The sequence below is a fragment of the Macaca mulatta genome, chromosome 10 (genome assembly GCF_049350105.2).
Source record: "Macaca mulatta isolate MMU2019108-1 chromosome 10, T2T-MMU8v2.0, whole genome shotgun sequence".
Taxonomy (NCBI): Eukaryota; Metazoa; Chordata; class Mammalia; order Primates; family Cercopithecidae; genus Macaca; species Macaca mulatta.
The window spans coordinates 20,434,386-20,459,694 of NC_133415.1; the positions used below are offsets into that span (position 1 = coordinate 20,434,386).

Below are 25,309 nucleotides of genomic sequence, written 5' to 3' on the forward strand. Positions count from 1 at the left end.
ACTGCCTCGACCTGAGGAAGTTAGAGCTGCCTGGCACAAAAGCCCATTCTCTAGGCAGGGAAAGGGAGGCTGGGGGAGGAGAAGGCAGATGCCTGTGACTACCCCTGCTGGGACCCTCACCTGCTCTCTTGGTGTCAGAAGGGCCTCTGGTGGGGCTCTGGGCAGCAGGGGTCTCTTTAGGGCCAGACAGAAGCTGCAAGGGGGAAGAACACAGCATGAGCAAGGCCTGACTCCCAGACCTGCTCACTTGCCTGGCATCCCTGCCCCTCACCCAGACTCACCTCGTTGACCACCTGGCCCTCAGTGCTGGTGAGCGTTGGAGACTCCTGAAGCTCAGGGCTGGTGGTCTTGGGTGGGCTGGGGGGTGGCTCTGGGGCGCCTGGAACCTCGGCTGTAAGGCACTGGGCCTCGGCAGGCTCCAATGGAGGCTCAGGAGAGGCAGCGGTGGGTGAACTGCTGGCTGAGGCAGGTGAGCTGGATGTGCTCCCAGGTGGGGCTTGCAGCAGGAGTGTCACTGTGGTCACATCCTGGCTGGTGCCTTCAGGGGTGGGAGTTGGCTTTGAGACCTCTGTCTGCTGTTCCTGTTCCTCTCGCTCTGGCACCTGTAAGGGACCCATAGGATATAACCAAGGCTCCCTAGGCCTCGAGTGCCAACCCCACCACTGAGGGCCAGGCTGGCAAGTGCCCAGGGCAGGGCATGCAAAGCAGAGTGGTGGGGCATGGCTTCCTGTAGGCACACCTGCGCAAGCACTGGCAATGATATGCTAAGGGCAGTCTCTGATCCCCATTTCCCAATCTCTTGGCACTACCTAGCCAAAGGGGTTCAGAGAGAACCCGGTCCTGATGTCAGTGGGTGGGTATGGCAGGAGACCTATTGGGGACGAGAGCTTAATAGATCCCTGGAGTGGAGGTTCCTGACCCCTGGCCTCAGCCTGGTTCATCTGGAGTGGGAGTGGGGTCCTGCCAGGACTGTGGACCCAGCGGCCTCTGCTGGCCACTTAGGGAACCTGCATGGCCTGACCTCTCACCCACACTCTCTGGAGAACAGAGTGAACTGTGAGACAGCTGGGGTCTGACATGCAGGCCCCATAAGCCAAGGTAAAGATGTGGGCTGTGTTGAGGGTGAGGGGCAGCCCTGGGATGGGTTGAAGCAGGGGAGGTGCCAGGGGCGGATTTGCATTTCTGGGAGATCCCTCTGGCCGCTGAATAGAGGCTGGAAGGCAGGGGTGGGCCCCTTACAGTCAAATACCAGCCTAGCAAAGACACACAGGTGCTCTATGCTACTGGCATCCATGGGCACAGGACACTGGGCCACCCTCCCACCCTCCTTACCTCACACTGTTCCAGCCTGTGTGCCACTCGCCCCTTGCTGTCCTCTCTTAAGCCACTGTTGGGACGCGCACTGCACAACCTCCCAGCCAAGGTGGCAGCTGGAAGGGAAGCAGCAAGTGGGAGGTGAGTAGTGGGGAGGTGCTGTGGACAGCAGACAGCAGGGCAGGGGTGGGGCCGGGACAGGCCACATACCCTCAATCTCCTGAGCCCGTACGCGGCGGATGGCAGCTCGGATCAGCTTGCGCTCCTCATACTCACCAGCGCTTCGCAACTGTGGGTGACAGGCAGGCTGCGGGTGTTGGGCTGTGGAATCCAGGTCTTCACCTGCCCTGCCCCCATCCCCTGCCCCAGCCTGGGCCTCACCAGTGCAGTCAATTCCTCTACGTCGTTCATGGACTCCAGCTGCCCTGCCAGCCGTGCCAGGGCAACCCGCTGCTCCGCTTCCCGCTGCCGAGAGCTGCAGAGACATCATGACTGTAACCACCACCGCCATGGCCAGGTCGTGGAGGATGTGGGCTAAGGGGAGGAGTCAGAACAGAGTACCCAGAACCTTGGCAGAAGGGCATGTGGCTGTGCACACCCTCTGACTGCACACTGATACACATATGCCCATGGACATGGGCACTAATACCACGCACTCAGACGTGCCGTCTACACCAGCACGGCCGCGACGCCACAATCAGGACATGCTCCATGCCCACAAACATCCCTGTTTTTCCAGAAGCGTGTGTGGACGTACCGCCATTGGCACATGCAGTCCACAGATACACTTGTGCTCACGCCTGCCTGCACACATGAGTTGAGCTGGGGCGCACACTCACCCTCTCACTCGCATGTTCCATCCCCCACTACTCACTGTAGCCAGTTCTCCTTGTTGTCCTGCCGCTCGGCACGGAAACGCTTGGATGCCAGGGCCTCCTCCTCGCGCTCCAGCTCCTGCCGCTGCAGTTCCCGGATGGCTGAGCGGATGCGCCGCCGCTCTGCCAGATCTGCTGTGACCTCCAGCTGCAGCGGGGGCGAGGGGCAAGTCATTTTGGCTGCCAGGGGCGGAGGGCTGGCACCAGCTGCCCACGGGCTCTGCCTGGGGCACAATATGTGGCCTGTGTCCACTCCCTCTGTCCCAAGCTCTTCACGTGCCTGCCTGCCCACGCAGGGTCTCGGGGGTAGACCCAGCCCACTGTTTCAGGACTCTTGGGGAGCCCACTTTGCATTGTGGTTCACAGAGCACACGACTGAGTGGACAGTCAGAAACTGCCCACCTGTGCCAAATGCCAAGCCAGGCACTCCTTTCTACAACTCGATTCCTGCCCCTCAGAGCCCAGATCCCCAAAAGCCAGGGAGCTACTGCAGGAGGAGGAGGAGGAAGGCCACCCTATGAGCCACTAACAGGGTCCCTAAAGGGAAAGGTGAGAGCTGAAGTCTACCCTCTGAGCAAGGGAGGCTCCCATGGTCTAGTGACCAAACACCACAGCCCACCTGGGGGTTGACTGGTTCATCCACAGATGGGGAAAGTGAGGGCAGGTGCTCAGGAGTCCTGCCTGGCTGAGGGCTATTGTTCCCACTGCACTGGCCTGGCCCTAGCCACCATTGAAGGAGCCAGGGCGCAGAGTGGAAGGACCAATTCCCCAGACATATAAGGTAGCTGGCACTAGGGGCCACCCCAGGGCCTTAGAGAGTGCATCCCTGGGTGACAGGTGCTCCTACCAGGTTCTCAGCCCCTCAGTTCCCAGGAAATTGGGGGTGACTGGTCTAACCAGGTTCAGGAAAGAACACCTTCTCTGGAGTGAGTCAGCCAATCCTGTTGCCTCCCCCACACCTCCACCATGTAGAGCCACCCCCTACAGATCCTCAGTCCTCAAGAGGACTGGCCCAGGGTTCCCCTGGAAGATAGTGGCAGAGATAAGCCTCCAGTGTGGGTCTGATAACCAGATGGAGCCAGTAAAGGTGGGGTGATTTCCTCTGTCCCCACCCCCCAAATCATTCAGGGGTAGGGCCAAAGAACCCTCTATCATCTCCCTTTTTAGCACCCTCCCATCATTCCTTTCTGCTTAGTGGGAAGGCCAGGTGGCAAGGGTGGGGATGGAATGGAGATAGTTTTCAGCAGGGAGTGTGGGCTGGCCCAACTCAGCCATGAGCCAGCTTGTCCTAGTCTGAAGAGAGCAGGGAGAGTCTTGGGGGAAGAGCCCTCCAGGGTCCACGTTCCTGAGGAATTATGAGAAGGCCCCCCGAAACTCAGGCCAGAGCCCCCAGTTGGTTCCAGCTTGGCTGGGTGATTAGGAGCATAACCCTTAAACTCTCTGCGTCTTGGTTTTCTCATTCGCCAGTGGGTGGGGTTGGGAACAGTGACTTGGGTTCTCCTGTACATAGCTGGAGTTGCAATAAGCATCACCCCCATACTTGGTTCTAGCCAGTCAGGGGAAGGGAGAGAGACGAGAGGGCAAAGAGGAAGGGCAGCATATCTCGAGGCATCAGTAACATTTATGGAGAGCCTGTGAGTTGAACCCTGTGCTGAGCCCCCTACTTGTCCTAAATCCACAAAAACCCTAGATACTGTGTTATTCCCATTTGACAGATGAGGAGATTGAGGTCCAGGGAGATGTGATTTGCTCATGGTCAAACGACCTGAGCCAGGATTTGAACCCAGGTCTCTCTGACTCCAGGGCCTGCACTAGACTGAGGATAGCTCTGCTATTGGGGTCTGTTTGTCATGGTGGGGACCTCAGGGATCCTGGCACTGTGTTGGAGACCCCTCTAGCCTGGACTAGAGATGCTCTGAGGCCTAAGGAGACCTTATAGCAGAGGCGGGGGGAATGAGGCTCACTCCCCAGCCCCCGGTCCTGGCTGTGTCTCAGGCCTAGAGCCTCCTGTGGTACATTTGGAGACTGGGGGCTGGAGGGGACAGAGTCCAGCCTCTTCTGTACAGAGGGTAAAGAGGCCCAGAGGGGCAAGGGCTAGCCTTTTGTCTCCTAGGTCCCCATTCTCAGTGCTCTGCGCTCTGAGATGGGGTCCTTGTCCCTGACAAAAGTCTGATGTAGGAACTTGGCCACCTCTACAACACAACCCCTGGAGCTTCAGTGTCCCCATCTGGAAAATGGGAGCCTCCCTCTGATCCCCCATAGTGGGTGGGCAAGGCTGGGGACTGACAACCTCATTCCACTGGTCACCCTCTGGCACGACCCTTACCTTTGGGCCTGGAGGCAAAGGTTGGACCACAGTGTCTCCTCTGTTCCACCCTCCCAGGCCCCACCGCTGTGTAAGGAGGGAGCTGTGGGAGGGAGGGAAGGAAGTACAAAGCGCCATTGTCTACTGAGGGGGAAGGGGAAGGGGATGGGGCGGTTTCCGAAACTGCCCAGTGAAATTCTCCCGGGAGGAAAGAGGGTGCTTCCTCCCCCTGGGGGGCCGGCTCTCCGTGTGCTCTCTGCCCTCGCTGCTGGGAAGCCTGGCAGGCCCTGAGGTCTCGCTGGGCCTCAGTCTCCCCAACAGCACAACGTAGGGGACTCTCCAGGGTTTCTCCCAATCCCAGCTCCCCCAGTTGCCCATGGGGGTCCCGCCGGCGGTGGCGCGAGGCCTCGCCAGGGGGCGCTGAAAGCCCGCAGGCTCTGCGACCGCATTCCCTCGCAGGGTGCCTCCCTCGCAGGGTGCCGCCCTCGCCTGGCCCACCCCGCCTCGCGCTAGGCGCCGAAGGGGGAGCCAGATATGAAGACCCCCGCTACCGCCTGCTTCAGTGTCCCGACCTAAAGGGAAGAAACCAAGGTCCCCAGGATACCCAGCTGAGTGACGGAGGTCGAACTGGAACTCGGGACCGAGGGGAGGGCGTCCCGGCTGGTGTGGAGGGGCACGCGGCGTGCAAGTCCCCAGGCGCCCCCATTCCGACCATTCCCCGCCCAATCCTCAAGAATGTGCGGGAGCCGGGGCCGGAAGCGACTGCCCGCATCCCCAAATCGGCCAGACGCCGGGCGCAGGGCGGGCGGAGCGGGCCCAGCTTTTCCTTATAAGGCCCGGCCCCGCGGGGAGGAGCCCGGTTCGGGACGCCCCCGTTCTTGCCACGAGGCCAGCGGGGGCCGGGCCGGCGCGCGGGGCGCAGTAATGGCGGGCGCCGGGTGCTGGAGGAGCCGCTCCCGGGGTCGGAAAGACTTCGAGCGGCACCAAGCCTGAGACCGGGGCAGGTTCTCATCTGTTCTTTCCCAGAAATTGGGGCGTGAGTGGACTGACTTCAACCACTGCTCCAGCTTCTTCTCCGAAACTTTTCTCAGCGCCGCCCGAGCCTCGCATGAGAGAGGGAGGTGGCGGCTGAAGAACTCTGAGCCTGACTGTGGACACCTTGAGATGAGGATGCGCGGGAACCTGGCCTAGCATTCCCTCTTTTTGGGCTGCGCAGACTCTGTGACTCCCACTGGGACTTGGACTTCCTGAGGGGAGGTCGAGCTGACTGGTGGGCACCTTTGGAAACCCAACCCCATCCCCTCCAGGCTGCACACATCCTGCGGTGATAGTGGAGAGGCAGACACCCAGAGAGTCTAATGCACTGGTCTGAGAACATACAGGCAGGAGTGCCTTGGGGAGGTTATGGCAGCAGCTGGGCACTGCCCAGTGGCTGGGCTACGCTAGCTGGTTCCAGCCTCTGCCTGCAGGGGAAGGCATGAGACGGGGGTGGGTCACTTGTCTTCTAGGTAAGGTAAATCTTTAATTTACCCCCATGGACAAGGTTCAGGGACTGGGGAGCTGGAGCTCCTCTGGCCCCTCCTCCAGGTCAGGCTGCCTGGTCTTGGGGGTTGGGGGAGGAGCCCTGCCCCACCGGGTTGCCCTACAGCCTCTCTGTGCATGGGGATAGACAGGGCTCTCAGGAAGAGGAACAAGAAAGGGGATGGAGTGGGCTCATCTTTCTTCTACCTGAGATCTGGGTCCATGCCTCATTCTGTACCCATGCCAACTCTAAGACCTAGAGCTTGTGTGCACACACATCTCCCTCCCTCCCTCCATTTTACAGGTAAAGGAACTGAGACTCAGGAGTAGAAAAATGAGATGAGAAGCCACAGAATCCATAAGGGCCCACAAAGCCTGTTTCTCTCTTATGGCCTCGTCCAGCCTTGACTTTCCCAGGACTCTGGTCCCCCGTGGCCCACTATGGGGTTGGGATTTTGGCACAGCTCCTTCTTAGATGGGTGTCCTTGAGCAGGTGATTTTAACTCTCTTGAGTTGCAGTGCCCAGGCTTTCAGAGCTGCTGTAATTATTCTGTGACATGGTATATATACCCAGTACCCAGCCTGCCCCCTGCCAGGCCTTGGCATTGTTAATCATTGCTGCTACCATTATCACTGGGCCAGCTTCCAGGGGTGGGCACTGCCCCAGCTATTGCTCTGGAGAGGCATATCCAGCCTCACCACACCTGTGGCTGCACATGGGCGAGTCCACAGCAGTTACTGTTTAAACAGGTGGTGGCCATGGAGGGCTGGGAGGGACTAGGCTTCAGCACCTGGCATGGACAGGCACATGCCACAAGGGCCTCTGCATCAGCCACATGGAACTGGCCCACCTCTGTTCCCGTGTCCCCCTCCTCCTGACCTTTCCCCCATCACTTCTTCCTGTTAGCTGAGAAGTATCCTGGATTGACCCTGCCTCTCTGGCTTGGCTTTCCTGTCCCCACAGTGGGTGATGGGGCCACTTACCAGCTTCCGAAGGGCTCCCTCATCCAGCCCAGCTAAGGCCTCGTCTGCCATCTCACTGGCCCCTAGCTCCGTTGGTTCCTTTCTGGTGAGATCCCCAGTGCCTGTGGCACCTGTCACCAGCTCAGAGGATTCTGCAGGGGACAGACATGAATCAGGCATGCTGGGGCTTCTAGAAACCACAGACCCTTAGGCTCTGTGCCTTACTTTCCCTCTCTAACCTAGGAGCGTCCATTACTGTCCCATCCTGTAATGTGGCTCCTGGCTGGAAGTTGCCCTCTGCCCTAGGGTGGTTTGCTGGAAAACTCAGCAAACCCAGCGTAGGGGGTCTTTGGTTCCAGCCCTGCCAGCTTGGCCACCAGTCTGCTGTGTGGCCTGGGATGGACTCTCATCCTGTCTAAACCTCAAACAGGGAGGGCAGGGACCTGGATTGAGAAGCCAGAGCCGGGCAAGGCCCACCCAAGCTGTGCTCACCACCAGGGGGTGCACTCCAGTCTCCAGTTTCCTGCCCCACCCACCCATCCCCAGGGCCTACCCAGCCCCCACCCACTCTCCAGGCTCAGCCTCTGGCTGTGGGCTGAACCCATAGTTCTCGCTGCCACCACCACTGTCATTCCCCCAGGTATAGGAAGGTACACTTTGTCTTCCAATTCTTGGAGCCAGCTCTGCTGTCCAGACCTCCTGAAGCCAGGTGTCCAGGCACCCAGCACCTCCTGCCAGTTCACACAGAATTCAATTCCCCACCTGGAAGGGCTTTCAGAAGCTGACCTGCCCAACCTCTGGATTTCAGGCAAACTGAGAGGATTGAAGAGGGCCAAGGATTTGTCACTAAGCAAGGAGGAAGCCAAAGACTTAGAGGGCAGAGAAGGATGTAATCAAAATCTTCGTCATCTCCGGCTTCCGAAGCTCCCTTCCAAAGTGCCCTCAAGGGCCTGGAACACTCTCAGTGACAGAGGCAAGAGCCCCATTTCGCCCCAGTGCTGCCTATCAGAATGGACTCCTAAATCCTGGCCCAGCCTCCCAGCGTATATCTCTTCTTCCTCCTGTAGCCCCAACTAATGTCTGGACTTTGAGGGGCCCTGGTCTGGCACACTGGATGCTTAGTTAATGTATGGTGACTGACTAATGTATGGCCCCAGGACTGCCCCCCTGTCTCCTGTTGATTCATCTTTCAATCATCCCTTCCCTCTCTTCAGAACAGTCACTTGGGAAGTCACCCCATCCAGTGCATGGGTAGGGGGTGAGGGTTACAGCTCCACACAGTTGGGGTATGTGGGTCCCTGCCTGTTTAAGTCACTGCTTGCTCCTCCTCCCATCCTGGTAGGCTCAGAGGTGTCAACCTCCCAATCTCTGCCTGTTAGGATTCTTGCCTCTTACCTAGTTACTCTGTCTGCGTTAAACCTTTTCAAGACTGTACAGTGGTCACCAGCCTTAGGTTCTGCGGACATTCTGATTCCCCCCATGTCTTTTCTTCTAAGGGGCAGGTGTCCCCCAATGCCTAATTTAGACACCCACGGGACTATAAGAAGATCCCTGCCGCTGCCCTTCTCCAATCCCATGGCTCCCTGTCACACAGTCTGGGGTCGCCGGACATTGTGAGGGGCCTCAGGGTTCTGTGGCAGCTTCCCCAGGGTTTCTGCCGCCACAGACTAGCGCCCCTGTGGGGCGTGGGGTCCCTTAGGAATCCGCGGGCGTCTTCCCCCAACAGTCTCAGAACTTTATCTCATGGCTTAGAGCTCTCGTATGGGTGGGGGCTCCTAGGTCTGGACGTTCCAGAACTCCTGGCTAGACATCCGGGTTCCACCCCCGAACACGTTGGGGCAGCATCAGGATCCCCCCCGCGGTCCGCACACCCACCTCTCAGTCCAGCCCACCCGTCCGGCGCGGGCTCGGCTTAGCTCTTTCGGGACCAGACAGATGGATTAGACACGCGCAGGCGGGAGGCGCCGCGACCCGGTGTCCCAGTCCCGCTCAGCAACCGTCCCCTGGATTCTGTGGAGAGCTGCCCGTCCAGCCGCGCCAGCCTCCCGGCTGGCCCCGCCCCGCCCCGACGCGCCAGCCAATTCTCGATCGGGTACCTCCCACTCTCGTGCGCCATTGGGAAAATTCAATTTGACGGCCACGCCCCTCGCAGTCCAGGGAGGTTGGAGATTGTAGTCTTGGGGTCGTCTGCCTCGGTGGCTTTAGCGAGTCGGGTGGGCATCGGCAGGGGGACGCAGGCTCTGCGCCAAGTCGGGGAGGGCGCCCCAAGCCGAGGTAAGTTTCCTGGGGTCGTAGGAGTCTCAGAGCCTTCAGGGCAGCCCCTCTCCGCCCTCCTCTTTGTTCCTGAGACCACGTCCCCTCCCTCGACTCCACCCCTTTCTCGCGTCAGTGTTTAAGCTTGGCCGCCGTCCCTAGGCTGCTTTCAGGACACCTGGTTTGAGCCACCTCAGAGCAGGGACTGAGTGACTGGCAGCACCTTGACCCTTTGGAGTTGGAGTGCCGGTTGGAGTGCCGGGACCATCTCAGGTGGAGCAGGATCAATCACACAGCACACCTCCCCCAGCCCACACACCTTTGAACAGACATTGCCTTCTTGTAGTGTTCTTCTACCTTCCAAGCCCTGAGAGTCTGCCTTTAGGTGCGCTGGAGTCCTAAATAGGGAATATGGAGTCCAGGCTGTCGTTCAGCAAATATGGGAAATTGAGGCCCAGAGAAAGCTGATATGTCCAAGACCAAACAAAGAATCAGCCAGGGGACCCAGGAGGTCAGACCCACAAGGGAAAGCTATTCCATCTTCAGTGCCACAGGCCCTAAAACCGCCCTCAGATCTCCATGGAGACCAAAGTGGGTGGAGTTAGGAGGATGGGGTCTGGAGTCCTGTCAAATAAAAACAGTAACAAATCATTTATTTTGTACTTGCCATGTACCAGGCATAAAATGCCCATAGCAAGAACATAAGACCATGACTACTGTCCCATTTTACAGATGAGGACAACAGCTGATAAGTAGTAAAGCTGTGATTCCTACGCAGCACCTTCTGAGTCCAGACTCTGCTTTTAACCAGTATAATGTGGGATTCTGGGGAGGTAGTTTCAGCCTGTTGCCCCAGAAGAGCCCTGGTTCAGGTCCTCTGTGACACCCCCGGCCCCCATCTAAGGAAAGGCCCAGTCTCCACATTGAGAGTCTTTTCCATGTGTCATTTCATTTCATCCCCACACCCCTGAGAAGTGGTCCCATTTTACACATCAGAAAACCAAGGCACCGGCCGGGTGCGGTGGCTCACGCCTGTAATCCCAGCACTTTGGGATGCCAAGGCAGGTGGATCACCCAAGTCCAGCCTGGCCAACATGGCAAAACTCCATCTCTACTAAAAATACAAAAATTAGCTGGCAGGTGGTGTGCAACTGTAATCCCAGCTACTTGGGAGGCTGAGGCAATAGAATCGCTTGAACCTGGAGGCAGAGGTTGCAGTGAGCTGAGACTGTGCCACTGCACCCCAGCCCAGGCGACAGAGCAATATTCCATCTCAAAAAAAGAAAAAAGAAAATCAAGGCACAGAAGAAAACGACTTGTCAAGGCTACACAGCAGGAGAGGCAAACAGAGCTCACTTTGGAGGACATGGTTCAATGTCCTAGGCCTTCTCTACCTGGGCGAGATGCCATGTTATTATCCAGAACGAGGGTCAGGCGCCCTCTAAGGCCAATTCTGAATACTTTAAAATTCGCGCGTCCCTTGGGACCTCCCCTTCATGCAGGGCACACCTAGGCCACCTCTGATTTTCAGGGCCTACCTGAATGGCAGTCACCAGCTCCAATGAATGGCCTGGTTTGTGCTAACACACTCCTTTCTCCCTGCCCTCCTGTAGGCTAGGAGGAATGGTACCGGTGAGTTCCTCCATGCTTAGATTTACTGTCTGGCACATGCCCTCACTAGCCTTTGGCCCTATGGAAGGGATGTGTGGGTCCTGCCCCCTCAAGTCCTTAGTGCCTGGGTCCACCTCCAGACATACCCGCCTGCCTCTTTGTCTTCCTCTCTGCAAGGGAGAGGGGGTGATCTAGAGATCAAAGGGCAGTCTGGTACAGTGCTGGGGAAGTTTATGGCTACAGCTGAGGAAAGAGTAAACATCCTGTGATGAGGGCCCCAGCATTTGCTGAGCACCTGTTGCATGTCAGACGTGGGGCTCCCACTACTGCCAGGTGACCACTGTGTAGGATAGCTACATTCTGATTTGACAGAGGAAGCTGAAGCTCTGGGCGGTGAAGGCTAGTAAAGGCATTCAGACTAAAGTGGAATTCTGCCTGATGTTGAAGACTTTTCCCTCCACTTTGCTGCCACTAGGATGGGGGAAGCTCTGGAAGACTTCTTAGGGAAGTGGCATATAAACTGTCACCCTTTTTTTTTTTGAGGTAGAGTCTTGCTCTGTCACCCAGGCTGGAGTGCTGGAGTGCGGTGGCACAATCTCGGCTCACTGCAAGTTCCGCTTCCCAGGTTCACGCCATTCTGCTGCCTCAGCCTCCTGAGTAGCTGGGACTACAGGGGCCCGCCACTTACGCCTGGCTAATTTTTTGTATTTTTTAGTAGAGACGGGGTTTCACCGTATTAGCCAGGATGGTCTCGAACTCCTGACCTTGTGATCCACCCGCCTCGGCCTCCCAGAGTGCTGGGATTACAGGCGCGAGCCACCGCGCTCAGCCAGCCCTTTTTTTTTTTTTTTTTTGGAGACAGGGTCTTGCTGTGACCCACAGGCTGGAGTGCAGTCGCATGATCACAGATCACTGTGGCCTTCGCAAGATCACAGCTCACTGTGGCCTCAAACTCCTGGCTCAAGCAGTCCTCCCATCTCAGCCTCCCAAGAGGCTAAGACTACAGGCACACACCACACGCCCAGCTAAGTTTTAAAATTCACCCCACATAGAAAAGGGAGAAAGGCATGAAAGAGCATTTGTGGCAGAGGAAGAGTGTGATCAAAGACCAGTAATCTGGGAAAAGGAGGAGGACAGGCTGTGGGTGGAGCAGGAAATGTAGGTGGTTCTCTTTGTGAAGGATTCTGAATGCCAGGTGAGCAGGGTGAATGTATCTTGTGGGCACCAGAGAGGCCTGGGCCTCAGCCTGCCCCCTGTAAAATGAAGTGATTGGACTGGCCTGCTTCAGGCCTTCCTAGGGCAAGGGGCTGTCACAGAAAGGGTCTACTCTAGGTTCTTCCAGGTTCAACCCTGGAAAGGCAGAATGGGAAGTGGCTGGAGCAGCTCAGAGGCTAGGGGTCATATTTTGCTCCAGAGCCCAAGTCTGAGAATGACTATTTTACGAAGCTGTCTGCGTTGCATCCCTACGTCACCCTGGCTAACCTTCCACCCAGTCAGGGTCCTGCAGAGAAAGCCCAGGCCTGGGGTCAGGAGGCAAGAAGGGTGATGGGTGTCTTACCCCTGGCTCCACCCTAGGTAAGGCTTGGCCCTCTTGGAGCCTCAACTTGCTCATTTGCACAATGGAGGAGCTGTGCCTTGGGTTCTCTAAGCCTCCTCTCCTCAGGACAGCACTGTCATTCTGGAGATGCGAACAGCACGAGCAAGGGAACGGAAGTAGGATTGAGGACCTTGTTGGGCAACAGACAGGCAGGTGAGGCTGAAGCATGGAGTCGCTAGAGATGAATGATTCTTGTTGGGGTTGACTGGATCCAAGGGCTATGACCTTCCTTCTTATGTGCAGAACTGGATGCGCCCTAGGTCATGGCCAGCAGCCCTCGGAGTGCGACTGAGGACCTGTTGGGAAACCAGTTTGGCAAGGCCATCATCTCCATGATGTCATCCAGCTGCTGTGTTCTCTGGGCAACAGTGCCAGGCAAACTTCCGGCCCTGGAGAAGGAGAAGGGGCCTCAGATGCCCACCGGGCAGCAATGAATTCCAGGAGACCCAGCCTTACAGACAAAGGAGAGGCAAAGGGCTGCGACAGGAAGGAGAGAGTTCTGGATGTGCCAGCCTGGACCTCTTTAGACTTCTGGGAGTCCCTGATGCCTGGGCGCAGGGAGTGGGGGGTCTAGGCTCATGGTGGGGTATTATGTAATTGCCACCTGATGGGTTGGACACTGGCTCCTGATCATGTTTATAATGCATGTGTGGCAATTTTGTTACCACTATGACCTTCATAGCTTGAGTCCTGTGAGGTAGTACCACTATTACACAGATAAGGAGATAGGTTCAGAACCCTCGTTCTTTTGGTTTTTGTTTGTTTGTTTGTTTTGAGACAGAGTCTCACTCTGTCACCCAGGCTGGAGTGGAGTGGCACAACCATGGCTCACTGCAGCCTTGACCTCCCAGGCTCACAGTGGGACTACAGACACGTGCCACCATGCCCGGCTAATTTTTTTATTTTTTGTAGAGACAGGGGTCTCCCTATGTTGCCAGGGCTAGTGTCAAACTCCTGGGTTCAAGCAATCTGCGTGCCTTCACCTCCTAAAGTGCTAGGATTACAGGTGTGAGCCACTGCGCCTAGCCAGAACATTTGTTCTTAATCACCATATTCTATCATCCACCATTTGGAAGCTCCGCTCAAATGAAGCCTGAGCACTGGGGAGACCTGGGTCTCAGTCTGCCCATCTTTAAAATGAGGGGGTTTGACTGGCTTTCTTCAGGCCCTCCTAGGTCAAGAGACTTAATAAGAAGGGTCTAGATTCTTCCAGGTTCAGCCCTGGACTGGCAGAGTAGGGAGTATCTGGAGCAGCTCAGGGGCCGAGGGTATTTTGGTTCCAGAGCCCGGTCCGAGAATGAATATTTCGCCAACCTGTCAGTGTGGGATCCCAGCAAACCCTTCTCTCTACTTGTGAATGGAGCACCTGAATCTTGGTATCACAGAGTCCTATTATGGTTCACATTACTTGGTATCACATTACCTATTATGGTTCAAATAGGTAACTGAGTCCCAGAGAGGACAAGGGACAGGTTTCAGGTAGCGTAGCAAATCAGGAGCAGAGCCATTCTGCACCCCAGATTCTCAACCTCCCAAAACTTTGTTTCCTCCTTAGGGCCTGGCACACTCAAACATGAAATAACCGACACATATTGAGTGCCTACTCCATACCATGCACTTGTTTAACCATCACCACAGCCCTGTAAAGCAGATGCTAATGTTCTGTCCCTTTTATGGGCAAAGAAACTGAGGCTTAGAGAGGGGAAGTCATTTGTCCAAGTTGACACTGCATGTTACTGGTAGGGAAGGGATTCGAACCCAGGTGTATAGGCCCTTCCCCTTCAGAAGATCCAGTAAATCTCATTGGAGGCATGAAGACCTGTAGACAGCAGGGTGGATGGCTCCTTTGCCGGTTCTGAAGGTACGCAGTTCTGAAGGCGCGCAGTGTCGAATTCAGTTTCCACGCAGGCCTGGCCTCTCTGGGGCAGGCAGAAAAGTGCTGAGGCTGCAGAAGGTCTCTGAATCTTCCCAGAGGAGGCGGCCACAGTGGGAGGGAGTGCTCTGCACCAACCTCAGAGCCAAGTGTAGACGTGGCGGGCTGAACCAGCTGCAAGCAAGGGAAGGCGGGCAGGGTGGGGCCCAAACCCAAACCCAGCCTCCAAGCCGTGTTCCCAGCCTTCCACCAGCCAGGCCCTGCCCTGCCCGCCCTTCTCACTCCCCATCTGGATTTGAAATGAGGACACCGGACCTAATAATAGCCAAATGGCAGAGGAGGCAGTGCCTAGAGCCACTGCCAGTTGGGGCCTGGGGTCCCCCATGGTCTCATGTTGGCCTCCAACAGGGTTCAGAACTTTAAAAGTACTGCACTCTAGCCTGGGCGACAGAGCGAGGCCTTGTCTCAAAAACAAAAACAAAAACAAAACAAAACAAAAACCCTTTAAAAGTAATGGCAACTGCTTATGAAGTTTGTAATATGTGCTGGGCACTGCGCTAAAGCTTAGCCCACAGTAACTCACTTATTCCTCACACCACCCCCATGGGCTAAGACTATTTTTTCTTTTTTTTTAGACAGAGTCTTGCTCTGTCACTCAGGCTAGAGCGGTGGCACAATCTCGGCTCACTGCAACCCCTGCCTCCTGGCTTCAAGTGATTCTCCTGCCTCAGCCTCCCAAGTAGCTGGGATTTCAGTGGCCCATCACCACGCCTGGCTAATTTTTGTATTTTTAGTACAGACAGGCTTTTGCCATGTTGGCCAGGCTGGCCTCGAACTGCTGAACTCAGGTGATCCACCCGCTTCGGCCTCCCAAAGTGCTGGGATTACAGGCATGAGCCACCACACCTGGCCGAGCTAAGACTATCCTTAGCCCTTTTGATGGATGGAACACTGCACCTGATGATAACAGGAACTTGGCAGCCTTCAGTTGCTGAGCGTGCACACTGTCCCTCCTTGGCACTCTGCTAAGCACTTTCTTTGTATCTTCCCATTGATTCCCCATAGCTTTATGAGACAGATGTTAATTCCTTTAGACGAAGAAAAACATGAGGCCCAGAGAGGAATGTGACTTGCCCAAGGTCATACGGCTATAATGGACAGAGTCGAGACTCAAACTTAGGACTTTCTAACTTTAGAGAGGCTAAGACCTTAGCTTCTGGAAACAGACAAACTTGAGGATGGTGGGGACATCACTGCTCCTTAGCTATGCAGCCTTGGCAAGTCACATCACCTGCCTGAGCCTCTGTTTTCTCCTCTGTAAATTGGGGGTTTGGTTGAGATAATACTAAGACTCCCTGGCAGCTATTAAGCCCACCTTGGGTGTAATAAAATAGGTAATTTACGGCACACATTTCCATGGTGCATTCCCTCAGTCAGTTCTCACAATAGCCCCCAACATGAGGACTCCCCTCTTCTAGCACCTGTGTTTTTTGTTGTTGTTGTTGTTTTGTTTTTTTGAGACAGTTTCACTTTTGTCGCCCAGGCTGGAGTGCAATAGTACAATCTCAGCTCACTGCAACCTCCGCTTCCTGGGTTCAAGTGATTCTCCTGCCTCAGCCTCCTGAGTAGTGAGTAGCCGGTATTACTGGCGTGCGCCACCACGCCTGGCTAAGTTTTAAGTTTTATATTTTTAGTAGAGACGGGATTTCACCATGTCGGCCAGGGTAATCTTGAACTCCTGACCTCAGGTGATCCGCCCGCCTTGGCCTCTCAAAGTGCTGGGATTACAGGTGTGAGCCATCACGCCCAGCCCCAGCACCTGTTTTATAGAAGGGAAATGTGAGTCTCAAAGAGGGGAAGGCACTTGCCCAAAATCAATAGCAAGTGAGTCAGGACTTAAGCCCAGTGCTGTGATTCTAGAGGCTGAGCTCTTTATTATTTTTTAAGACAGGATATCTCTGTCACCCAAGCTGGAGCGCAGTGGTGTGATCATGGCTCACTACAGCCTTGACCTCTCTGGGCTCAGGTGATCCTCTCACCTCAGCCTCCCAAGTAGCTGGGACTACAGGCACTCACCACCACACCCGACTAATTTTTATAGAGATGGAGTTTCCCCATGTTTTCCAGGCTGGTCTCGAACTCCTAGTTTCAAGTAATCTGTCCACCTCAGCCTCCCAAAGTGCTGGGATTACACAGGTGTGAGCCACTGTGCCCAGCCAGGCATGTGACTATTTTTGGTCAACAGACTATATGGAAGTGGCATTGCCAGTTCCAAGCCTGGGCGTTGAGAGATTGGGCCTTCAGAGATTCCACTCATTCTCTTGGAACTCTCGCAGCTGTTATGTGAACAAGCCTGGGCTATCCTGCCTAAGAGACCACTGGAACAGGGACTAGTCGTCCTAGCTGAGGCTGTCCTAGTCAGTCACCAGCTAATCCAATAGCTGACCACAGATACATGAGTAAGCCCAACTGAGACCAGAAAAATCTTTAGCTGAGCCCAGGCTAAAGTGCCAATCCATGAAATCTCGAGCTAAAAAAATGGTTGCTGTTTTAAGGCACTAAGTTTTGAGGTGGTTTGTTATGTAGCATTGTTGTGGCAATTGATAACTGATGCACAATTTTATTCAGTGTAATTAATACTGACTGCTGTAACAAACCAATATCTCAGTGTTTATTTCAGAGTTTATTTCTCATTAATCAGAGTTTATTTCTCACTCCTGCAAAGACTGATATAGGTAGGGGCTCTCCCAGGGAGCTCTTTTCCAAACAGTGACCTTGCCCCCCAATCCTGCCTTCACCCCAGGCTCTCCCTGGAATCTGTTCCTGAATCCTCTGCATGTGGAAAGGGAATCAGAAAATCAAAGGAGGCGCATCCACACTTCACTGCCTTTGCACAGGGGTCACATGTAATTTCATTGGCCTTTATGTAGTCACATGACTCTACTAACTGCAGGAAAAATGAGAACATGACCTTCCTGTGTGTCCAGGAAAAGGAAACAGGTTACAGAACACAAAGCATTGTTTCTGTTACATTCCTCCTGTTGTGGGGCTGGCGTGCATGCGTGTGTGTGTGTGTGTGTGTGTGTGTGTGTGTGTCTGTAGGTGTGGTGAGAGTTGGAGGGGTGTGTGTGTTAAGCAGAGAATTAACATCTATAAAGAATCAACAGTGGTGCATGCCTGTAATCCCACTACTCTGGGAAGCTGAGGCAGGAGGATCACTTGAGCTCAGGAGGTTGAGTGTGCACTGAACCGAGATCATGCCATTGCACTCCAGCCTGGTGACAGAGCAAGACCCTGTTTCAAAAAAAAAAAAAAAAAAAAAAAAAAGAAAAAAGAAAAAAGAAAGAGAGAGAGAATCAACTTCAGCACTAAAATCAGCACTTACCATGTGTTAGCTTAAATAAGGGGCAAGTTATAGGTAAAGAATGTGAGGCTCAGCTTAACTGGGCCTGGTGCTGCACGCCTGTAGTCCCAGCTATTTGGGAGGCTGAATTGGGAGGATCACTTGAGCCTAGGAGGTTGAGGCTGCAGTAAGCAGAGATTACCCACTGCATTCCAGCCTGGGCGACAGAATAAGACCTTCTCTTAAAAATAGAAAAAGAGGCTGGGTACAGTGACTCATGCCCGTAATCCCAGCACTTTGGGGGGCTGAGGTGGGCAGATCACCAGAGGTCAGGAGTTCGAGACTAGCCTGGCCAAGAAGGTGAAACCCTGTCTCTACTAAAAATACAAAAATTAGCCAGGCCTAGTGGTGGGCACCTGTAATCTCAGCTATTTGGGAGGCTGAGGCAGGAAAATCGTTTGAACCCAGGAGGCGGAGGTTGCAGTGAGCTGAGATCATGCCATTGCACTCCAGCCTGGGCGACAAGAGGGAAACTCTGTCTCAAAAAGAAAAAGAAAACGAAAAAGCAAAAAAGAATCTGAGGCTCAGAAAGGTTGAGGAACTTGCCCAAAATCATACAGCAAGCCAACTGAGTAGCTATTTTGGGGTAGTGAAGGGCTCAGGGAGATCTGGAGTTGGACGGATCTAGGTGCAAATCCCAACTCTGTCAATTCTTTACTGTGTCACATTTGGCAAGTTACTCAATTTCTCTAGGCCTCAGTTTCCTCATCCACAAAATGGGGAGAATAATACTTCCAACTTTATAAGGTTGGGAATGATCATTCAGGGAGCTTGCATGGGAGGGGGATCCTGGTACATGGGACTTACATAATGAATGTCAGCCACATAGGCAGAAATGATGCTATGGCTGATCTTACCCTGCCAGGGTCCATGAATTTGGCCAAGGGGATTTATTATGTTTTGGACAAATCCTATCCCTTCCCTCTATCTCTTGTGGTATAAATGGTTTTGCTTACTTCATTAAGAGATGGAAATATGGCTAAGTGTGGTGGCTCACGCCTGTAATCCCAGCACTTTGCAGGGCTGAGGTGGGAGGATCGCTTGAGTCCAGGAGTTCAAGACCAGCCTGGGCAACATGGCAAAACCCCATCTCTACAAAAACTACAAAAATGAGCTGGGTGTGGTGGCACGCACCTATAGTCCCAGCCACTTGGGAGTCTGAGGTGGGAGAATTCCTTGAGTCTGGAAGGTGGAGGTTGCAGTGAGCCGAGATCTTGCCACTGCACTCCAGATTGGGTGCCAGAGTGAAACTCTGCCTCCAAAAAAAAAAAAAAAAAAGAGAAAGAGAGCTAGAAATATTTCCCCAGTTGAATTTTAAAAAATTAATTCATTTTTAATTTTTTTTGAGACAGGGTCTCACTCTGTCGCTCAGGCTGGAGTGCAATGGCGTCATCACAGCTCACTGCAGCCTCGACCTCCTGGGCTCAAGCGATCCTCCCACCTCAGCTGGTGCATGCCACTATGCCCAGCTAATTTTATTTATTTTATTTTTTGTAGAGATCAGATCTCACTTTGTTGCCCAGGCTGGTCTCAAACTCCTGGGCTCAAGCAATCCTCCTGCCTCGCCTCAGCATCCCAAAGTGCTAGGATTACAGGTGTGAGCCATGATGCCTGCTCCAGCTGAATATTTGTTACTGAACAAGCCTTTATAAGCACAAAGTCCCTGATCACCTATGGCTGCTGACAGATGTCTGAAATGCCTCCATTGTTGTTTTTTGGTTTTTTTTTTTTGAGACAGGGGTTAGCTTTGTTGCACAGGTAGGAGTGCAGTGGCGCAATCATGGCTCACTGAAGCCTTGAACTCCTGGGCACAAGCAATCCTCCTGCCTCAGCCTCCGAAGTAGCTGGGACTATAGGCACACACTACCATGTCTGGCTAATTTTCTTATTTTTTGTACAGATGAGATCTTACTGTGTTGCCCAGACTGCTCTGGAATTCCTGGCCTCAGCAATCCTCCTGCCTTGCCTCCCAAAGTATTGGGATTACAGGAGTAAGCCACTGCACCCAGGCTAAAACCTTTTTTTTTTTTTTTTTTTTTTTTTTTTTGAGACAGAGTCTCACTCTGTCGCCCAGGCTGGAGTGCAATGGCATGATCTCGGCTCACTGCAACCTCCGCTTCCCAGGTTCAAGCAATCCTCCTGCCTCAGCCTCCCGAGTAGCTGGGATTACAGGCACCCACCACCGGTTAATTTTTGTATTTTTAGTAGAGATGGGGTTTCATGATGTTGGCCAGGCTGGTCTTGAACCCCTGACCTCAAGTGATCTGCCCACCCGGGCCTCCCAAAGTGCTGGGATTACAGGCGTGAGCCACCGTGCCCGGCTGGCTTAAATAATTTTTAAAGTTTTGTTTTGAATAGGTAATTCTGGAAGGACAGAGGAATTATCTCTCAGGAGATAATTATGCTCAGGTCTGGAAGATAAGAAGAAATTGTGAAGGAATTGTTGAACAAAAAACTAAGTTGGTCTCGACGTGGGAGTGGGGGTGTTCCAGGCAAGGGGAACAGACTATGTAAATGTCCCAAAGCAGGAACAATCTCCAGAAACTGATGGAAGACCAATGTGACTGAAGTATGAAGGGTAAGGGAGAAGTGCGGTTTGGATGAGGAGAGCGGAAAAGGGGCCAGACTGAAGGGTGGGTCCCTGTGGGTCCCTTCCTAATTTGTGGGGCCTGGTGCAAAATGGAAAAAAAGAGTCCCTTGTTCAAAAATTATTAAGTATTTCAAGATAGTGACAGCAGAGCATTACACTGACCCTTCATTACACAAAGCTGGCCCTGCCCATGGACCATAGTAAGAAGAAAAGGCTTTGATGTGAGGGCTGCAGGGAGCCATGGAAGGTTTTGGGCTAGAGGTGATCAGATCTGATTTGCCTAAGCCTTAGTTGCTGTCCTCACTACCCCACACCAGGATGATGTGTGTCTCTGCACAGGTGGCCTATTTCACTTTCCTATTGAACATGCTCAAGAACCTGGGGTGGTTCCTACTTCCTATCAGACCCAGCCCAGATTCCCTATCCAGACACCCAGAGGCCCTTCAAAATCTTCCCTTACTGGATTTAGTTAATCTAATGTCAACAAAGGCTGTGTGCTGAATCCCAGAGAGCTGATGAATCAATCCAAGTTCACACAGCAATTATAGGAGAGCAAGTCAGGGCTGGAACCCAGGTTTCCTGAGGTCCGCCCACCCAGCCCTGGGCAAGGGTGCAGTCCTATGAAGTGTTTTGTATCCTCCATCCTAGCACAGAGCCATGCACACAGTAGGTGCTCAATCTTTGCCTGTGGCAGTGAGTTCGTTCCTCTTAGGGCACATCTCTGCCAGGGCATGGGTGTCCCAGAATCCAGGATGCAGTTAGCATCCTTCCTGACTCCTTCTCTCCCTTGTCCCTACCTCCAGGCGTTCACCAAGCCCCACCGCACCCAGGCCGGCTGGCCAGGTCCTGCCCATAGACATGTTGTTTGGCCTGTATAGTGTTTTAAAGCTTTGCGAATTCATCGTTCTAACATTTTTAAAAATCTGGAAACTTCACATGGCAATCCGCGTCTTGTGTCTCTTTGCAAAGTCTCAAGCCTGGGTTTGGGTTCCTTTGGGACGGCAGTTTTCTCCAACCTCTGAGCTTGGGGTGGGTAGGGTGGGGAGTGGTTCCGCTCTAGTGCCCAGCGGGGCGGCTGAATTTGGGACTTTGAAGCGGGAGCGCCCTAATTACCACCAAGGACCAATAAGGATCCTGGAAGCTGATTCAATCCGATGTATAATAACCCCTCCTTCTGCGGCAGGGCCAGGTGGGGCCAAACCCCACCTCCAGTCTCTAACAACAGGGAGAAGGAGGGGTGTTTTGCCCTAAACCTTACAACTAGCCCCAACCTGATGGCTGACTTCTGAATCCCTTAGGGCTTCATAGATGAAATGAATGCCCCTCAGAGAGGCCATGCTGCTTCCTCTCACCTGGCCTCTGCCTTTGCTGTCTTCTCCCCCTGGACTGTGCTCTTCCACCTCCTCTTCACTCTGGCTGGCTCTGCATTACCATTCAGATCTTAACTCACATGTCACCTCCTTAGAAAGGCCTTCCCAGAGCACGTATCTGAAGCTCCCCAAAATCACTCTGTACTGTAATTACTCCCCTGTCCCAGCACTGACGATCGGAAATGATTTATTTTTTGCTGTTTGTCTCCTGCTAGACTGTGAGCTCTGAGAAGCCAGGGACTTGGGTTTGTCTCGCTCAACACGGTCCCCAGGACCTAGAAAGGATCTGGCGTCAACGAAGGGGCTTAACACACATGTGTGGAACAAATGAACCACTGGATTCACAAAACACCTTTCCCTGAAGGATGCATGTGACCCCTGGGTCAGCCAGCCAGCGTGGGTGGGAGCCAGTAAGGAGGCAGCCAATTTGCAATTAGGAAGCAATTAATAACTACCTAATTGGTACAAAAGACAGCTGAGGGGCTGGGAGGAGAATAAGGGAATGAAGCTCAGAAAGGAGCTTCAGGTCTTTCTTGGAAAATATTGAGAGCGGGCAATGAGGAATCCCCGGGGTAACATTTGAAAACCTTTTCTGTTATTGGAGGAGATTTAAATGATCAGAAGCCCCCCTAAAAGGGCTTGGTCCCTTTAAAACATTTTTTTTTTTTTTTTTGAGATGGAGTTTCACTCTTGTCACCCAGGCTGGAGTGCAATGGAGCAGTCTTGCCTCACTGCAACCTCCACCTCCTGGGTTCAAGTGATTCTCCTGCCTCAGCCTCCCGAGTAGCTGGGATTACAGGCATCCGCCACCACGCCCGGCTAAATTTTGTATTTTTAGTAGAGGTGGGGTTTCACCATGTTGGACAGGCTGGTCTCAAACTCCTGACCTCAGGTGATTTGCCCGCCTCGGCCTCCCAAAGTGCTGGGATGACAAATGTGAGACACCATGCCTGGCCAAAACATTTTTTTAATCGTTTGTAGCGATGAGGTTTCGCTATGCCCAGGCTGGTCTTAAACTCTTGGACTCAAGGGATTTGCCCACCTTGGCCTCCCAAAGTGCTGGGATTATAGGCATGAGCCACCGAGCCCAGCTAGGACTTGGTCCTTTAAGAAGCAGCTGTGGGCCGGGCGCGGTGGCTCAAGCCTCTAATCCCAGCACTTTGGGAGGCCGAGACGGGCGGATCATGAGGCCAGGAGATCGAGACCATCCTGGCTAACACAGCGAAACCCCGTCTCTACTAAAAAAATACAAAAAACTAGCCGGGCGAGGTGGCGGGGCGCCTGTAGTCCCAGCTACTCGGGAGGCTGAGGCAGGAGAATGACGTAAACCCGGGAGGCGGAGCTTGCAGTGAGCTGAGATCTGGCCACTGTACTCCAGCCTGGGTGACAGAGCGAGACTCCGTCTCAAAAAAAAAAAAAAAAAAAAAAAAAAAAAAAAAGAAGCAGGTGTGGGCCAGGTGCGGTGGCTCACACCTGTAATCCCAGCACTTTGGGAGGCTGAGGCGGGTGGATCACAAGGTCAGGAGATCGAGACCATCCTGCCAAACATGGTAAAACCCCGTCTCTACTAAAACTACCAAAAAAAAAAAAAAATTAGCTGGGCGTGGTGGCGGGCACCTGTACTCCCAGCTACTTGGGAGGCTGAGGCAGGAGAATGGCGTGAACCCGGGAGGTGGAGCTTACAGTGAGCCAAGATCGTGCCACTGAACTCCAGCCTGGGCGACAGAGCGAGACTCCATCTCAAAAAAAAAAAAAAAAAAAAGAAGCAGGTAAGCAGGTGTGCTGGGCATGGTGGCTCATGCCTGTAATCCCAGCACTTTGGGAGGCCTAGGTCGAGAGATCAAGACCATCCTGGCTAACATGGTGAAACCCCGTCTCTACTAAAAATACAAAAATTAGCTGGGTGTGGTGGCGTGCGCCTGTAATCCCAGCTACTCAGGAGGCTGAGGCAGAAGAATCGCTTGAACCTGGGAGGCGGAGATTGCAGCAAGCCAAGATCATGCCACTGCACTCCAGCCTGGTGACAGAGCAAGACCCTATGTCAAAAAAAAAAAAAAAAAAAAAAAATTCTGAGCATGGTGGGGTGTGCAAGAGGCTGAAGTAGGAAGATTGTTTGAGCCCAGGAGTTTAAGGCTGCACTGAGTCATGATCACACCACTGCATTCCAGCCCGGATAACAGAGAGAGACTCTGTCTCTAAATAAATAAATAAATACATCCTGCCTTAGATAAAATTGCAGGCCGGGTGTGGTGGCTCACACCTGTAATCCCAGCACTTTGGCAGGACAAGGTGGGTGATTGCTTGAGCTTAGGAGTTCAAGAGCAGCCTGGGCAACATGGCAAAACTTTGTTTTTACAAAAAATACAAAAATTAGCCAGGCATGGTGGCGCACACTTGTAGTCCCAGCTACTCAGGAAACTGAGCTGGGACAATCACTTGAGCCTAAGAGGTTGATGCTGCAGTGAGCTGTGATTGTGCCACTGCACTCCAGCTTGGTCAACAGAGGGAGACCCTGTCTCAAAAAATAAAATAAAATAAAATAAAATAGCTGCTGGATTAATTAGGAGGTTTGATATGGCGTAAGTCATCCTTTCATGTTTTGAAGTTACTTTAAAGTGTGTCCACTCAGTAAGACACAAGTATCCATTTGGGCTTCTGCAATATTCTATGGGGTTTGGCCGGGCATGGTGGCTCACGCCTGTAATCCCAGCACTTTGGGAGGACAAGGAGGGCTGATCACTTGAAGCCAGGAGTTCGACACCAGCATGGTGAAAACCCCATCTCTACTAAAAATACAAAAATTAGCCAGGCGTGGAGGTGCATCATTGTCATCCCAGCTACCTGGGAGGCTGAGGCACGAGAATCGCTTGAACCTGGGAGGTAGAGGTTGTGTGAGCCAAGACTCTGCAACTGTACTCCAGCCTGGGCAACAGAGCGGGACTCTGTCTCAAAAAAATAAAATAAAATAAAATATTCTATGGGGTTCAAGAGTTTCCTTTTTAGGACCAAAGCATTATTATTGGAGGAAGGCAATCCCTACTTCTCCCACTATTTCTGCCATGGGAGGAAGGTTCTCCTACCCACCACCCACAGGCCCAGGCACCTGGAGGCAACTCCAAAAACAGCAGGAGACTACTGAAGGAAATTGTCCATCTCTACGAGGCTCTCCTTGTGTCTCCAAAATGTATTAAATGACATCACAAGTAAGGCTTGGCAAGTAGGATAAGGGAGTTAGGCTAGGGCGGACAGACAGAAGTCTGCAGGCATGAACACAGGCAGGAAGGAAATGGAAAATGCAAACAGGAGAGGTGAGGCCAGAGCTGAGCGCTGCAGAAGGAGAATGAACAACGCTAGTTTGTATTACAGAACACTTTCACAAGTACAGTCTGCCTTAATCCTCAGCAGTTCTTACTGGTAAGATATAATGATATCCATTTTATAGATAAGGATCCTAAAGCCCAGCAAGGTCATGGAGCTACACGTAACTGAGCCACACATCTTAGATCAGTGCTTTTTCTGCTTGGCACACCCCACAGGGATTGGCACACCCCACAGGGATTGGCACATCATGGGTAAAGAGTTGACATTTATTGAGGAAAAGTAGAAGGTATGCATTTGACAGCACTTTAAGAAA

At 53.3% G+C, this 25,309-nt stretch overlaps 1 protein-coding gene and 1 long non-coding RNA gene across 31 annotated transcripts in view; one reads left to right on the forward strand and one right to left on the reverse strand.

Moving 5' to 3' along the window:
- SMTN (smoothelin) overlaps window positions 1–25,309 on the reverse strand; it is a 41,142-nt gene that overhangs the window by 14,284 nt on the left and 1,549 nt on the right. For 7 of the 30 annotated variants that reach the window (XR_013399258.1, XM_028827837.2, XM_028827832.2 and 4 more), the window contains exons 1-7: window positions 5,099–5,347; window positions 2,189–2,337; window positions 1,696–1,789; window positions 1,525–1,603; window positions 1,333–1,430; window positions 282–602; window positions 121–193 (exon numbers count right to left, since the gene is read on the reverse strand). Coding sequence is in view for 26 of the 30 variants with exons in the window: in XM_028827837.2 (XP_028683670.2) it covers window positions 121–193; window positions 282–602; window positions 1,333–1,430; window positions 1,525–1,603; window positions 1,696–1,789; window positions 2,189–2,337; window positions 5,099–5,266 (982 nt within the window). In the remaining 4 variants the exon portion in view is untranslated. Of the gene's footprint in view, window positions 1–120; window positions 194–281; window positions 603–1,332; window positions 1,431–1,524; window positions 1,622–1,695; window positions 1,849–2,188; window positions 2,338–5,098; window positions 5,348–6,999; window positions 7,132–7,307; window positions 7,404–8,853; window positions 9,349–9,550; window positions 9,856–12,569; window positions 12,829–25,309 lie in introns of those variants that run through there. The other 23 variants (XR_013399263.1, XR_013399264.1, XM_077949950.1 and 20 more) reach the window with 10 other exon arrangements.
- Window positions 9,124–13,091, forward strand: LOC114670375 (uncharacterized). Its single transcript, XR_003719918.2, has 2 exons — window positions 9,124–9,252; window positions 12,683–13,091. It is a non-coding gene; the product is annotated as an uncharacterized LOC114670375 (long non-coding RNA).